The following is a 17,084-nucleotide window of genomic DNA, read 5'->3' as shown; positions in this document are numbered from 1 at the left end:
GTTCAGGCAATTCTCCTGCCTCAGCCTCCTGAGTAGCTGGGATTACAGGCATGCGCCACCATGCCCAGCTAATTTTTTTTGTAGCTTTAGTAGAGACGAGGTTTCACCATGTTGACCAGGATGGTCTCGATCTCTTGACCTCGTGATCCACCCGCCTCGGCCTCCCAAAGTGCTGGGATTACAGGCTTGAGCCACCGCGCCCGGCCTCCTTACAGTATTTTTAATGTCTGCATACTGTAGTAAGAATCCCTCTTTCATTCTTGATACTTGCAATTTTTGTACTTTACTTCTCATTCTTTCTCTCTTTGTTTCTCTGTCTAAGGTTTTTCACATTTGTTGATTTACTCAAGGAAACATTTTGGTTTTGTAAATTTTCTCTACCATTTGTCTAACTTCTGCTTTATTGATTTCTGCTTATATCTTTACTTCCTTCATTTTACTTAGTTTGGGCTTAGTATGTTCTTTTAATAGCTTTTCAGATAGAAACTGGGATCATTGCTTGTAAATGTTTCTTTTCTAACATAAGCATAATTTTAAACTAAATTTATCTTAAAATTCTGCTTTTGCTCGATTCCACAAATTTTGATATATTGTGTTTTCATAATCATTTCAAAATATTTTTCTACCTTTACTCATGAGTAAATAAAGTTTCTTCTTTGATCCATAGATTATTTATTTATTTATTTAGAGATGGGGTCTTGCTCTGTCTCCCAGGCTAGGCCACAGTGGCATGATCATAGCTCACTGTAGCCTCAAACTCCTAGATTCAAGGGATCCTCCTCCCTCAACCTTCTAAGTACCTGGGACTACAGGCACAAGGCACCATGCACAGCTAATTTGTAAACATTTCCTTAGAGATGGAAGTCTCGCTAGGTTGCTCAGGTTGGTGTCAAACTCCTTGCTTCAAGTGATCACACTGCAGCATCCCAAGTAGCTGGGATTACAGGCATATACATTATTTTGAAGTATGTTATTTATTTCCAAATATTTTGGCATTTTATAGATATTTTTGTTACTAATATCTAACTTAATTTCTTTGTCCTCCCAAACCATATTTTGCATTATTTCAATTGTTTCAAATTTATTGAGACTTGTTTTACAGTTGAGCATATGGTCCAACTTCGTTAATGTTCTATGTACACTTGAAAAAAATGTGTGTTCAATTATATTTGGTCAATGTGAGTTAAGTCAATCTGTTTGATAGTGTTATTAAAATCTGCTATATCCTTATTTTATTTATTTTAATCTAGTCCTATTAATTACTGAAAGAGGTGTTTTTAAATTTCCAACGATAATAGTGGATTTTCCTGTTTTTTTTTCTCCTTTTGCTGTTATTTTATTCTTTGGATATTTTGAATCTCTGTTCTTCAGTGCTATATTCTATTGCTGCTCTAAACAAATTATCACCAACAGTAGCTTAAAGTAATCCAAAATTTTTCTCTTATAGTTGTATAGGTTAGAAATCAATATGGGTCTAATTGGCCTAAAATCAAAGTATGTGGAGGGCTATCTTCCTTTTGGAGATGCTAAGGGAAAAACCATATTCTTGCCTTTTCTGGCTTCTATGGCTACCCACAATCTTTAGCTCATGTTCTGCTTCCTCTATCTTCAAATCCAGCAATTGTAGGTCAAGTCCTGCTTACATTACATTTCTCTAACCTCCTCTCCACAGTTAAATCTCCCTATGCCTCCTCTTTATGCCTTCCTCTTCCACTCTTGTGGTTATATTGGGTCCCTTTGGATATTCCAGAATAAACTCCTCACTTTAAAGTCAGATGATTAGCAGCTAATTCCATCTGCAACCTTAATTCCCCTTTGCCATATAATGTAACATATTTACAGGTTCTAGAGATGAGAATGCAGATATCTTTGGGGGAGGTTCATTATACTATTTATTACGGGATAATACATTTATAATTATTATGTCTTCCTGATGAATTGATCCTTGTATCACTATGAATAATCTCCTTTTCTCGGATAATCTTCCTTTTTTTGAAGCCTACTTTGCTTGATATTAATGTAGCCTCACCAGCTTTTTATAACTGCTTGCATGACATATTATTCCCATCCTTTTATTTTCAATCTGTCTGTGTCTTTATATTTGAAGTGTGTCTCTTGTAGGCAGAATAGAGTCTTCTATAGCTTCCAGTCTGACAATCTTTGCCTTTTAATTACACTGTTTAGAACATTTACACTTAATATAATTATTGATATAGTCATGGTTCAGTCTACCATTTTTCTATTTGATTCTTTTTCCCATTTTTTTTTTTTGTTCCTCTCTGTCTCCTTTTTTTTTTCAGGTTAATTCAGTATTTCTTAGTATTACATTTGAATTCTAATATGGCTTTTCAGCTATACTTTTTGTCATTATTTTTAAAGGGACTGCTGTAGAAATATAATTTTCATCCTTGCATATCACAATCTTCTCAAAGTAAATATCATACTACACATATAAAAGAACTTTGTAATACTATAATTCCATTTACTGACTCCTCCTTTTCTCATCCTTTGTGGTATTATGCCATGTATTTTTACATCTATATATGTTATCAACCACATAATACAATTTATATTTTTACATGAGTCATTATTTTTTAAATAAACTAGGAAAAAATAGTTTTTATATTTAGCCACAAATGTACCATTTCCAATGCTCTTCATTGTTTTTTGAGATCCAGGTTTCCTTCAGGTGCTACTGTCTTTCTATCTGAAGAATTTCTTTTAGTATTTCTTTTTTTTTTTTGGTCGGGTGGGGACGCTGAAGTCTTGTTCTGTCACCCAGGCTGGAGTGCAATGGCACGATCTTGGCTCACTGCAACTTCCGCCTCCCAGGTTCAAGTGATTCTCCTGCCTTAGCCTCTCGAGTAGCTGGGATTATAGGGACCTGCCACCATGCCCAGCTAACTTTTATATATTTTAGTAGAGACAGGATTTCACCATGTTGGTCAGGGTGATCTCGGACTCTTGACCTCAGGTGATCGATCCACCTTGGCCCCCGAAAGTGCTGGGGTTACAGGTGTGAGCCACTGCACTCTATTTCTTGCAACACAGATCTACTGGCTTTCGGTGATAAAAAATTTCTTTATTTCACTTTCATTTTTAAATAGTATTTTTGGTGAATATAGAATTCTAGCTTTACATTTTTTTCTTTATCATTTCAAGAATATTGTTCTGTTGTACTCTGCTCTCCATTGTTTCTGATGTCAAATAGGCCATCATTTGTGTCTTTGTTCCCTATATATAAAGTGCTATTTTTGTCTGAATGCTTTAAAGATTTTTGTTATTTTGTTCTCAGCAGTTTGAGTATCATGTGCCGAGATATGATTTTCTTTGAATTTATCCATCTTAGGATTTACCCAGCTTCTTGAATCTGTAAATTAATGTTTTCCACCAAAATTAGGAGAAGTTCAACTTTGATTTCTTAAAGAAGAATGTATATTCTGTGGATTTGGGGTGGAGAGTTCTGTTGATGTCTATTAGGTCCACTTGGTCCAGATCTGAGTTCAAGTTAGCATCACATCACACTTACTCTAAAATTGACCACATAATTGGAAGTAAATCACTCCTTAGCAAATGTAAAGAAAAGAAATCATAACAACCAGTCTCCCAGACCATGGTGCAATCAAATTAGAACTCAGGATTAACAAACTCATTCAAAACTGCACAACTGCATGGAAATTGAACAACTTGCTCCTGAATGACTACTGGATAAATAATGAAATGAAGGCAGAAATAAAGATGTTTTTGGAACCAATGAGAATGAAGACACAATGTACCAGAATATCTGGGACACATTTAAAGCAGTGTTTATAGGGAAATTTATAACACTAAATGCCCACATGAGAAGTGAGGAAAGATCTAAAATCAACACCCTATTGCCACAATTCAAAGAACTAGAGGAGCAAGATCAAAAAATTAAAAACCTAGCAGAAGACAAGAAATAGCTAACATCAGAGCAGAACTGAAGGACACAGAGACACACACACAAAAACCTTCAAAAAATCAATGAATGCAGGAGCTGGTTTTTTGAAAAGATCAACAAAATAGACTGCTAGCAAGACTAATAAAAAAGAAAAGAGAGAAGAATTGAATAGATGCAATAAAAAATGATAAAAGGGATATCACCAATAATTCCACAGAAATACAAACTACCATCACAGATTACTACAAACAACTCTATGCACATAAACCAGTAAATCTAGAAGAAATGGATAAATTCTTGGGCACTTACACCCTCCCAAGACTAAATCTGGAAGAAGTTGAATCCCTGAATAGACAAATAACAAAGTCTGAAGTTGAGGCAGCAATTAATAGCCTACCAACCAAAAAAAGTCCAGGACCAGACAGGTTCACAGCTGAATTCTACCAGATGTACAAAGAGGAGCTGGTACCATTCCTTCTGAAACTATTCCAAACAATAGAAAAAGAGGAAATCCTCCCTAACTCATTTTGTGAGACCAAAATCATCCTGATACCAAAACCTGGCAGAGACACAACTAAAAAAGAAAATTTCAGACCAATATCCATGATGAACATTGATGTGAAAATCTTCAATAAAATACTGGCAAACCAAATCCAACAGAACATCAAAAAGTTTATCTGTCACGATCAAGTGGCTTCATCCCGGGGATGCAAGGCTGGTTCAACATATGCAAATCTATTAACATAATCCATCACATAAACAGAACCAAAGACAAAAACCACATGATTATCTCAGTAGATGCAGAGAAGACCTTCGACAAAATTCAACAGTGCTTTATGCTAAAACTCTCAATCTAGGTGTCGATAGAATGTATTTCAATATAATAAAAGCTATTTATGAGAAACCCACAGCCAATATCATACTGCATGGGCAAAAACTAGACGCATTCCTTTTGAAAACTAGCACTAGACAAGGGTGCCCTCTCTCACCACTCCTATTTAATATAGTATTGGAAGTTCTAGCCAGAGCAATCAGGCAAGAAAAAGAAATAAAGGGTATTCAATTAGGAAAAGAGGAAGGAAAATTGTCTCTATTTGCAGATGACATGATTGTATATTTAGAAGACCCCATTGTCTCAGCCCAAAATCTGAAACTGATAAGCAAATTCAGCAAAGTCTCAGGATACAAAATCAATGTGCATAAATCACAAGCATTCCTTTACATCAACAACAGACAGAGAGCCAAATCATGAGCAAACTCCCATTCACAATTACTACAAGGAGAATAAAATACCTAGGAATACAACTAAAAAGGGACATGAAAGACCTATTCAAGGAAAACTATAAACCACTGCTCAATGAAATAAGAGAGGACACAAACAGATGGAAAAACATTCCATGATGATGGATGGGAAGAATCAATATCATGAAAATGGCTATACTGCCCAAAGTAATTTATAGATTCAATGCTATTCCCACCAAGCTACCATTGACCTTCTTCACAGAACTGAAAAAAACCACCTTAAACCTCATATGGAACCAAAAGAGAGCCTTCATAGCCAAGACAATCCTAAGCAAAAAGAACAAAGCTGGAGGCATTATGCTACCTCACTTCAAACTATACTACAAAGCTACAGTAACCAAAACAGCATGGTACTGGTACCAAACAGAGACATAGATCAATTGAACAGAACAGAGGCCTCGGAGGTTATGCCACACATCTACAACCATCAGATCTTTGACAAATCTGAGAAAAACAAGCAATGAGGAAAGGATTCCCTATTTAATAAATGGTGTTGGGAAAACTGGCTAGCCATGTGCAGAAAGCAGAAACTGGACCCTTTCTTGACACCTTACACTAAAATTAACTCCACATGGATTAAAGATCTAAACATAAGACCTAACACCAAATCCTAGAAGAAAACCTAGGCAAAACTATTCAGGACATAGGCATAAACAAGAACTTCATGACTAAAACAACAAAAGCAATAGCAACAAAAGCCAAAATAGACAAATAGGATCTAATTAAACTCCAGAGCTCCTGCACAGCAAAATAAACAATCATTAGAGTGAACTGGCAACCAACAGAATGGGAAAAAACTTTTGCAATCTACCCATCTGACAAAGGGCTAATATCCAGAATTTACAAAGAACTCAAACAGATTTACAAGAAAAATACAAACAAACCCATTCAAAAGTGGGCAAAGGACATGAACAGACACTTTTCAAAAGAAGACATCTATGAGGCCGATAAACAGATGAAAAAATGCTCATCATGAGTGTTCATTAGAGAAACGCAAATCAAAACCACATTGAGATACCATCTCATGCCAGTTAAAATGGCAATCATTAAAAAATCAGGAGACAACAGATGCTGGAGAGGATGTGGAGAAATAGGAACACTTTTACACTGTTGGTGGGAGTGTAAATTAGTACAACCATTGTGGAAAGCAGTGTGGCGATTCCTCAAGGATCTAGGAATAAAAATACCATCTGACCCAGCAATCCCATTACTGGATATATACCTAAAGGATTATAAATCATCCTACTATAAAGACATATGCGCATGTATATTCATTGCGGCACTATTTACAACAGCAAAGACCTGGAACCAACCCAAATACCAATCAATGATAGACTGGATAAAGAAAATGTAGCACATATACATCATGGAATACTATGCAGCCATAAAAAAGGATGAGTTCATGCCCTTTGCAGGGACCTGGATGAAGCTGTAAACCATCATTCTCAGCAAACTGACACAAGAACAGAAAACCAAACACCGCATGTTCTATTGTTGAGTATGCAAGTTTACTCTTTCTTCTGTGGTTTCCAATCTCTTGTCAAACCCATCCAATGAGTTTCCATTTCAGATATTTGTCTTTTCACTTCAAGAATTCCATTTGGTTCTTTTTTATAGTTTCTATTTCATTGCTGATATTTCTTCAGGCTAATATTTCTCAATATGGTCATTTTCCCTGCAACTCTATGAATATAAAGTTACAAGGAAAATGATATACTATAAGGAGAGAATAATGCTGATTTTGAATCTAGCAGGAAGTTGAATGAATGATTTTCTTGTTCTTCTGAAGGCATCATTTTATGCTTTCTTTGGGCAAGTCTGTTTCGGTCATACTTGAGTCTTAGAGCAAATCTTAGTCCTGAATAGACTACACCTAAGGCACAACTCTTTTAGATTTCACTGTAAAAACAGGGTGTTTATCAAGTCCCTTTAAATTTGTGACATTTAAATTCCAACCTCTGTCTCTCATGTGACAAATAGCACCTGAAATCTCTGTTCAACTTTTTCAGGCTTCCAGCTGTTTCTTTCCGCTAGGTTCCTTGGAACGTCCCATGAATATATACATTTCAGAGATCAAAGGTTGGAGGGAAGTTTATATGCATATTTGGTATTTTTACCCTGAAGTTCCTTCTTTGTGAGATTTCCACCCTCAATTTCCAGCCTCTGGACACTTCTAGCCAATATGAGTGAGCACACATTTCTGTTTGAGTTCTAGTTACCTCCTAATGAATGAATTGTTAAGTAACTACAGTGAAAAAGTCAAATAAAAGTAAATCTCATCTAGTACTGTTTTAAAGGTTGAATACCGTCCTTTAGTTTTTACCTTTTTTGGTCATACTCCAGTGGTTTTTTTTTTTTTAAAAAAATACTTTATATTTTATCAATGCTATCTATATAACGATTATTATGATACAAGCTACTACACTATACTTGTAATTATACTTTTATCTTAATAACTTTTTCTGGGTTTTTTCAATGAGTTGTTGGGTAGGATCAATTATTAAGTCACATATCTTGGTCCTCAAAATATAGCAAATCCAAGAATATGCTTCCAAATTAAAATAGTCAAACTATAGAGATTTGTTTATTCATGACTTCTGACTCAGAAATTGGGCTGTTCAAGATCCAAGCTTAACATTCCAATATTGAATTGATTCTTCTGGCCATCTAGATATAGTGACAAATGACAAATTCTACGTTAGTCTCCCCTCCTTTTTTTTTTTTTTTTTTCTAGCAATGTCTCTTGATTTATTTACATTATTAGGACATCTTCACCTTAGCATTTCTCAGGATTGAAGAAATGTGGCATTTGGCTTTAATTTTCATGTAGTCCTCCTGGTCAGAATTGCCTGGGTTTCTTCCATGACTTTTCCAAGTCTTGACTGAATACTGTGGCTGGAAAGGATAAATTGTAGATGCCACATGCTACTTGTCCTCAAATGAATGCTGATCCTGAAGCCAAAAGAAATACATCCTCCTGCTTGGTTTTGAGGGTATTTTTGGAGTAGTTGCAAACAGTGATATTTATCTGGAGACATGGCCAATATTTTTTAAGTAGCCAATAAACAAAATGTATTTATTAAAAATGTATTTTTGCATCATAAGAATAATACTGTGCTCACTTGATTCCTTTTGTGTCAGGAAAAGTACTTGAATAGAAAAGAAAAGCTTTCTCTTATCTCTCCCTGTCAGCCATAATAATTAAAGCCACACATTCTTAGCCAATAATTTTTTTATGCTGATATCCTTACCTTTCTCTACAAATCCTATAAATTCTTAAAGATTCAGCTTTTATGCTACATTATCCAGATAGCCTTTTTGGTGAGGACACTGAACAGAATTTCAGTAAAGGGACATTATCTTGTTATCAAAGCAATAATAGTTAAGACAATAGCCCTTGGAGTAAGACAGATGCAACTTTAAGCCCAACATTTTCCACTTTCTGTGTAATAATACACAGAATTTGGATGTTCCACAATTCCCTCTAAGTTACGGTAAAACAGAGATAAAAATAGACCCTAGCTCATTTGGTGGTTATGAGGATCAGCTACAATAAGGCATATGAAGTTTAAGAACAGTTCCTGGTACATTGTTATTTTTATTCTTATTGTTATTGTTGTCATTGCTATTTTTTCCCCATAGTAATTGTCTAACAAACCTTGTCTAAATAAGTACTGGGTGAATTGAATAAGTGCCAATCTGGTAGAAGAGAAAAACAAACAAATTACAAAAATAAGTCATAAGGAAAAAAGTAATTATAAGTTATTATAAGTGCTATGAAAAAAAGAGCTAAGAAAAAGAATGAAATGGAGGATCTCTTTTGGATAGGATCACCAGGGAAGGGAAAGCCTCTCTAGGAGATGACATGTAAGGTGAGGCTTAAAAGATAAAAAGGAGTTAGCCACACAAGAGTAGAGAGAACAGCATTTCAAGCAGGAGGAGGAGTGTAGACAAAGATCCAGAGGCGGCCGGGCACATGGACCTGAAAGAACAAAAAGACTACCAGTGAGCTGGGACAGAATAAGGGCAGAGTGGCACCAGATGAAATCAGAAAGTAACAGAGCCCAAACACAAAAGGCCAACATGGAGAGTTTAGCTTTGTTTCCAAGAGCAAAGGAGAGACATGGTGGGCTTTCAAGCAAGGGAATGACAAGAACCTCAGACTTACTCAATCCATAACTCACAAAAACAAACTGAAGAAGAATAAGAATTTCTGAAAACATTTGGAACTTTTTTTTTTTTAGAGAAATTAAGTGTATAAATGTGGACTAAAATATTTCCCATTATGGTTGAAGTTATTGATTGCCAGGAAACAAAAACACTTTAGGGATATAAAAGACTTCATCCACTTCGTTTTCTTTCACATCTCTCATGGGTCCGCAGTGGACATTGTGAGCCACTTCAAACAGAGGATAGACAAAAGGAGTACATACGGTAGGTGGGAAGGGTTATAGTAACTGAGAAAGAGGGCCATTGCCAAGGCCTATGAGGGCCCATTGTAAGATTCTTCCTGCAATGTTGGAGTTTATTTCCTCTCTTGAAGCTGCTTCATCTTGACATTCTCTTTTTTTTTTTTTTTTTTAACTGCTTCATATTAGAGATTCACTTGGCACTAATTAAGACCACTGACATTAATATAACAAGGTATTTCTATTTTCACATGACATATTAAGCAATTAAAACTATTTCCTGTTTTATACAAGGAAATTTACTCCCAGAGAAAAAGCCTATGGGAAAACAGTGGCGTGCTCAGATACCCATTACCTGTTCACTGATGACAGATTAATTTAAAAGGTTACATAATAGTTGAAATCTCCAAAATTCATCAGTTTCTTTTTTAATTTTTCTGAAAACAACCCAACAAAATTATAGTACTATGAGACAGCATGTGCCATAAAAACCACTTTAGAGTTACTTTTAAATTTTTTCCTGGAAGATGAAGGATAGCTTATTAAATGCCAGCTATGAACTTGGTGACAACTAATTATCTTTCATTTCACAGCAGCTTATAATAAGTAAGAGCAAAAATGGTGAATACCTACTGTTGCCAGGTAACTGCATCTACTGTGCTTCCTGCCACCTTCATGAATCTATAAGGAATAGAAAGAAAAAAGATATTACAACTTAGATTAAACTGCATCCCCCAAATCAAAAGGAAATAAACTGAGGCATAGATTAGACCAATCCCTAAGCAGGTATACTGTCTGAGAGGAGCCTCCATAGCTACAATCATGGCCTAGACACAGCTATTGGAGATCAAACTATAAACATGAAGGTAACCATACTTACAGCTCCCTATACATCCCTCATCATCTGGAAATCATGATCCCAGTAAGCCATTCTATCTACATCTGTCTTTCCAAGACCATGCCTGATGGCTCCCACATCAATTTCCCCATAGCCAAAACTTATCTATCCCATTTTCTTTCTCTAAGGACTCCAATCTCTGCTAGGAAACAAAATAATATTTCCCAAGGATGCAGCACAAAAGACGCCTTTGAAAAACTTCAGGATTTCCTAGAGTGAGCATGGGAAAACCCAATTTATTTATACAAGTAAAAAGCACCATCAAATGTGCCCCAATGAGGGGCTGCCACACCTGTCTCAGCATAGAAATTTAAGCCCCACAAAGGGAAATCTATTGTCCACTTCTGGAGCAGCTAAGTAGAGGACTGAGTGTCATCTGACAGTCATGCTCAGCTCAAAAGGGAAACCAGACTTTGTTCCATGTAGTTAAGCATATAACAAAGCCTTGCTAGCAGTTCCCCACCTTCTGTATTTCTGGAGATTCCAGGAAAATCAATAGGCCAAGAGGATGCATCTGGGGGCCCAAAGGTGACAAAGCGTTCATAAATTCCATGTCTGTGAATAACTCAATTACCTACCTACCTCCTTCTCCCTCCACATGTTCTGAGGCCATGTGTTACCATGGTTATTACTACTAGTTGAGGGAGTCATTGCCCAGGCACAGGAAACCAAAAGGAATGTCTCAGTTCTTTAAGACATTCCTTTTAGTCCTGAGATCCTGGCAGGGAACTTCTCTGCATGGGGAGAAGCAATCTTTAATAGTACTTCTTAACTGAAGAATTCTTCCACCAGGGAGAAAGATGGTGTTTTGTCTAGAAGGCCCTATCTCTGCTTTACCCCAGCATAATTTTGCAAGGCAGATGCATGTTGCTCATGCTGTGTGGGTTGCTGTGTTGCCTAAACAGAGGCTCTGTTTTGCTGTGACAGCAGAAGAGAATTGAGTCTCTCTGGAGGAGTACGTGAGAGAAACATAAGGGCTGGATGCCAGGACTGTTGGTTAGCATTAAAGTGAAGTTTATAAAAGGAGAGGAAAAGAAGAAGGGAAGGAGACAATGGGACTGAGAAGGGGAGAAGAAAAAGAGAGAAGGAAGAGGAGGATGAGGAGAAGGAGGATGAGGATGGAGGATGAGGAACAGAACACAGAAGCCTTGGCTTGGCCTTTGTCCACATGGTTTTGCCTTTCTTTCTCCAGTACCATTCAGCAATCCTCAAGCAAGAACGTAGAAAATGGCACATGGTAGTGACCAAGAAATAGAACTGGTTTGATGAGCAGGGTCAATGTGGGTTGGAGGGAATGTAACATTTACTGAGTACTTACTGAGTGCCAACCATTCACATGTTATTTCTTATAATTCTTAAAAATTCCTTTGCTTGGTAAGGTAGATATTGTCAATTCTATTATATAGATTACTAGCTTCTTTAGGAGATTGCTAGAAAAGTACATTTCCTAAAACCCCAAATAGCCAATTTTTGATGGAGCCATGCCACCCCTCCTAGCAGTAGTCATTGGGAAGCATGGCACAGACATCCTCTGCATTTGAAGCCCATGGACTTCTCTTTCTCTTTAACTCATCTCCTTTCCCCAGCCCAGGACAATCTCTTTTGAATTTGGGAGAGTAGCTCCACTCTCCTATTTCTGGTCCTATGCCTCTAAAGTTCCCCTTCTGGAATTCAAAAGCCAGAACGGCTTGAGCAGTATTTGCCTTTTCCTCTTGTCACGTAGTACCCTATCAACAGGCAGACAACCAGCTCTTAAGTGGATAGAAGGAAGATGGAAAAATACAAAGAGAAAGAAAACAGATTAAGATTCAAAATACTATCCCTGCCACCTATGCCAATCTAAGCAGGGAAGTCCTGATAATAATCTTAGAAGTATGATAGCCCAAAAATAAACAGGAAGAGATGAAATTTTGTACCTCCTTCTTAGATATTCAAAAAATTAAAAAACCTAGACAATCTTAGACACAAGTGTTATTTCAAAGAAAGAAATGTAAAAACAAATGTTTACATGGAATTTACTCCTCCAAAATAATGTCTAAAGTCTCTGAAATAGAAATATTTGATGTAGGGGTGGGCCAAGATGGCTGACTAGAAGCAGTGATGATCAGAGAGTCTCCCAGCAAAAAGAACCTTAACAGCATGCCCATTCTGCACCAGCAACCGAGGTATCCAGGTTCTGTCATCAGAACTGACTAGGCTGCTGGCATGACCTATGGAGAGGAAGGAAAAGCAGTGTAGTGCAGCAGCCCACCTGAGAGCCACACAGGGCAGAGGAGCTCCCACCTCCAGCCAGGAAACGCAGTCAGTGAGTGTGCTACCCAGCCTGAGAAAACGTGCTTTTTCCATGGAACTGTGCAACCTATGGATTGGAAGTTCCCACCTTATGATCCCATACCACTGGAGCTTGGGTTCCAACCATGGAGCTGTGTTGATTCTCAACAGCCACTAAACTAGAATCTGCTTAAGCCTGCTGAGCTCTCAGGGGAAGGGGTGACCAGCACCACAGCTGCAGCTCCCTGCTGTCTAAGCCTTTTGAGTACCTGGGGGAGGGGTGACAGCCAACACTGGGACTGATAGCTGTCTAATACACTAAGTTCACAGGGTGAGAGAAGAACGGTAGCCACCTCTATTGCTCCAGGCTGTACTTTCCCCTGCTGGAGCCAGGAGGATGGCTTGGCCCCAATGGTATCCCCCACAGCCCAACACCCTGACTGTGGCGTACTGCTGACCAAAGTGCCTCTTCAGTCCTGACCTTGACCCATCTCTCCTCACTGGGCAGAACTCTGAAAACTTTAGCCAGGGGTCAGGGACAGAACTCTGATCTCCCTGGGCCTGAGCCCCTAATGGGAAGTGTGGCCATAGTCTCCATGGACCAGCAGACTTAGTCCTTCCTCCTGCTAGTTGTGAGGAATCCAGGCAGCCCAGATGAGTGGGATTCCCCCCAGTGAAGCACACCCACTCCACCAAGAGACAGTCAAAGTGCTTCATTAAATAGGTCCTGCTCCCTGTGCCTCCCACCTGGGTGAGATCTTCCAACACAGGTTGTCAGACACCCTATACAGGAGTGTTCCTATTGGCATCAGTTTGGTGCCCCTTGAAGTCAGAGATCCCAGAGGAAGGAGGAGGCACTCATCTTTCTTATTCTCCAGCTCCTCAAGTGACATCTCCAGGCATGGGAGTGAACCATATAAATAGAGCCTGAAGTGGACCCCCAGCAAACCGTAGCAGCCCTACAGAAGAAGGACCCGACCATTGCAAGAAAAACAAACAGAAAGCAATAACAACAGCATCAACAACAAAAAAGTCCCCATAAAAACCCCATCCAAGGGTCAGCAGCCTCAAAGACCAATACTAGACAAACTCATGAAGATGAGAAAGACTCAATGACAAAATGCTGAAAACCTAAAAGGCCAGAGTGCCTCTTCTTCTCCAAATGATCATAATGCCTCCCCAGCAAAGGCACAGAACTTGATGGAGGATGAGATGGATGAATTGACAGAAGTAGGCTTCAGAAGGTGGCTAATAACAAACTCCATTGAGCTAAAGGAAAATGTTCTAACCCAATGCAAAGAAGATAAGAACCTTGATAAAAGGTTACAGGAGCTGCTAACTACAATAACCAGTTTAGAGAGGAACATAAATAATCTGATGGAGCTGAAAAACACAGCATGAGAACTTTGTGAAGGATACACAAGCATCAATAGCTAAATCGACTAAGTGGAAGAAAGGATATCAGATTTTGAAGACCATCTTGCTGAAATAAGGCATGCAGAGATGATTAGAGAAAAAAGAATAAAAAAGAATGAACAAAACTTCTGGGAAATACGGGACTATGTCAAAAGACCGAATGTATGACCAATTGGAGTACCTGAAAGAGACAGGGAGAATGAAACCAAGTTAGAAAACATACTTCAGGATATTATCCAGGAGAACTTCCTCAACCTAGAAAATCAGGCCAACATTCAAATTCAGGAAATACAGAGAACGCCACTAAGATACTCCATGAGAAGATCAACCCCAAGACAATATAATCATCAGATTCTCCAAAGTTGAAACAAAGGAAAATATGTTAAGGGCAGCCAGAAAGTTCGGGTTACTGACAAAGGGAAGCCCATTAGACTAACAGCAGACCTCTCAGCAGAAACCCTACAAGCCAGAAGAGAGTGGGGGCCAATATTCAATATTCTTAAAGAAAAGAATTTTTAACCCAGAATTTCAAATCCAGTCAAACTAAGGTTCATAAATGAAGGAGAAATAAAATCCTTTCTAGACAAGCAAACACTGAGGGATTTTGTCACACCAGGCCTGCCTTGCAAGAGCTCCTGAAGGAAGCACTAAATATGGAAGGGAAAAAACTGGTACCAGCCACTGCAATAACATACCAAAATATAAAGACCAATGACGCTATGAAGTAACTACATCAACAAGTGTGCAAAATAACCAGACAGCATCATGATGACAGGATCAAATTTACACATAACATTATTGACCTTAAATGTAAATGGGCTAAATACTCCAATTAAAAGACACAGACTAGCAAATTACATAAAGAGTCAAGACCTATTGGTGTGCTGTATTCAGGAGACCCATTTCATGTGCAAAGACATACATCAGCTCAAAATAAAGGGATGGAGGAATATTTACCAAGCAAATGGAAAGAAAAAAAAGTAGGGGTTACAATCCTAGTCTCTGACAAAACAGACTTTAAACTCACAAAGATCAAAAAAGACAAAGATGGGCATTACACAGTGGTAAAGGGATCAATTCAACAAGAAGAGCTAACTATCCTAAATATATTTGCACACAATACAGGAGCACTCAGATTCATAAAGCAAGTCCTTACAGACCTACAAAGAGACTTAGACTCCCGCACAATAGGAATGGGTGACTTTAACATCCCACTGTCGATATTAGATGAACAAGTCAGAAAATTAACAAAGATATTCAGGACTTAAACTCAGCTCTGGATCAAGTGGACCTAATAGACATCTGCAGAACTCTCCAGCCAAAAATCAACAGAATATACATTCTTCTCAGTGCCACATGGCACTTATTCTAAAATCAACCACATAATTGGAAGTAAAACACTCCTCAGCAAATGCAAAAGAATGGAAATCATGACAGTCTCTCAGACTACAGTGCAATCAAATTAGAACTCAGGATTAAGGAACTCAGTCAAAACCACACAACACATGGAATTTGAACAACCTGTTTCTGAATGACTCCTGGGTAAATAATGAAATTAAGGAAGAAATAAAGAAGTTCTTTGAAACCAATGAGAACAAAGACATAATGTACCAAAGTCTCTGGGACACAGCTAAAGCAGTGTTTAGAGGAAAATTTATAGCACTAAAATGCCCACATTAGAAAGCTGGAAAGATCTCAAATCAACACCCTAACATCACAATTAAAAGAGCTAGGGAAGCAAGAGCAAACAAATCCAAATGCTAGCAGAAGACAAGAAATAACTAAGATGAAAGCAGAACTGAAGGAGATAGAGACAAAAAAAACAACCTTCAAAAAAAAATCAATGAATCCAGGACCTGGTTTTTAGAAAAAAATTAACAAAACTAGACTAATTAAGAAGAAAAAAGAGAAGAATCAAATAGACACAATAAAAAATGATAAAAGAGATATCACCACTGACCCCAAAGAAATACAAGCTACCATCAGAGAATGCTATAAACACCTGTATACAAGTAAAACATGAAAATCTAGAAGTGGATAAATTCCTGGACACATACACCCACCAAGACTAAACCAGGAATAAGTCAAAACCCTGAATAGACCAATAACAAGTACTGAAATTGAGGCAGTAATTAATAGCTTACCAACCAAAAAAAGCCCAGGACTAGATGGATTTATAGCTGAATTCTACCAGAGGTACAAAGAAGAGCTGATATCAGTCCCTCTGAAACTATTCCAAACAATTGAAAAGGAGGGACTCCTCGCTAAATCATTTTATGAGGCCAGCACCATCCTGATACCAGAGCCTGGCAGAGACACAAAAAAAGTAAAACTTCAGGCCAATATCCCTGATGAACATCAATGCAAAAATCCTCAATAAAATACTGGCAAACTAAATCCATCAGTACATCAAGAAACTTACTCACCATAGTCAAGTTGGCTTTATCCCTGGGATGCAGGGCTTAGAGTTCCACACAATAAATACACAAATCAATAAACATAATCCATCACATAAACAGAACCGCTGACAAATATCACATAATCATCTCAATAGATTCAGAAAACGCCTTTGATAAAAATCAACATCTCTTCATGTTAAAAACTCTCAATAAACTAGGTTTTAATGGAACATATCTCAAAATAATGAGCTATGTATAACAAACACACAGCCAATATCATACTGAATGGCCAAAAGCTGGATGCATTGCTTTTGAAAACCAGCACAAGACAAGGATGCCCTTTCTCACCACTCCTATTCAACATAATATTGGAAGCTCTGGACAGGCAATAAGACAAGAGAAAGAAATAAAGCATATTCAAATAGGAAGAGAGGAAGTCAAGTTGTCTCTGTTTGCGGATGACATGA

At 37.8% G+C, this 17,084-nt stretch overlaps 1 protein-coding gene across 1 annotated transcript in view; it reads right to left on the bottom strand.

The window, feature by feature from the left end:
• The window catches only part of HPSE2 (heparanase 2 (inactive)), a 277,616-nt gene that overhangs the window by 224,989 nt on the left and 35,543 nt on the right, over positions 1-17,084 (bottom strand). The window contains exon 4 of the mRNA XM_017502836.2: positions 10,267-10,314. Within this exon, the coding sequence (XP_017358325.1) occupies positions 10,267-10,314 (48 nt within the window). The remainder of the gene's footprint in view (positions 1-10,266; positions 10,315-17,084) is intronic.

This window comes from Cebus imitator, unplaced genomic scaffold (assembly GCF_001604975.1).
Source record: "Cebus imitator isolate Cc_AM_T3 unplaced genomic scaffold, Cebus_imitator-1.0 Scaffold299, whole genome shotgun sequence".
NCBI lineage: Eukaryota > Metazoa > Chordata > Mammalia > Primates > Cebidae > Cebus > Cebus imitator.
The sequence above is the reverse complement of the archived record's forward strand: the minus strand, read 5'-3'. Positions and strand labels throughout refer to the sequence as shown.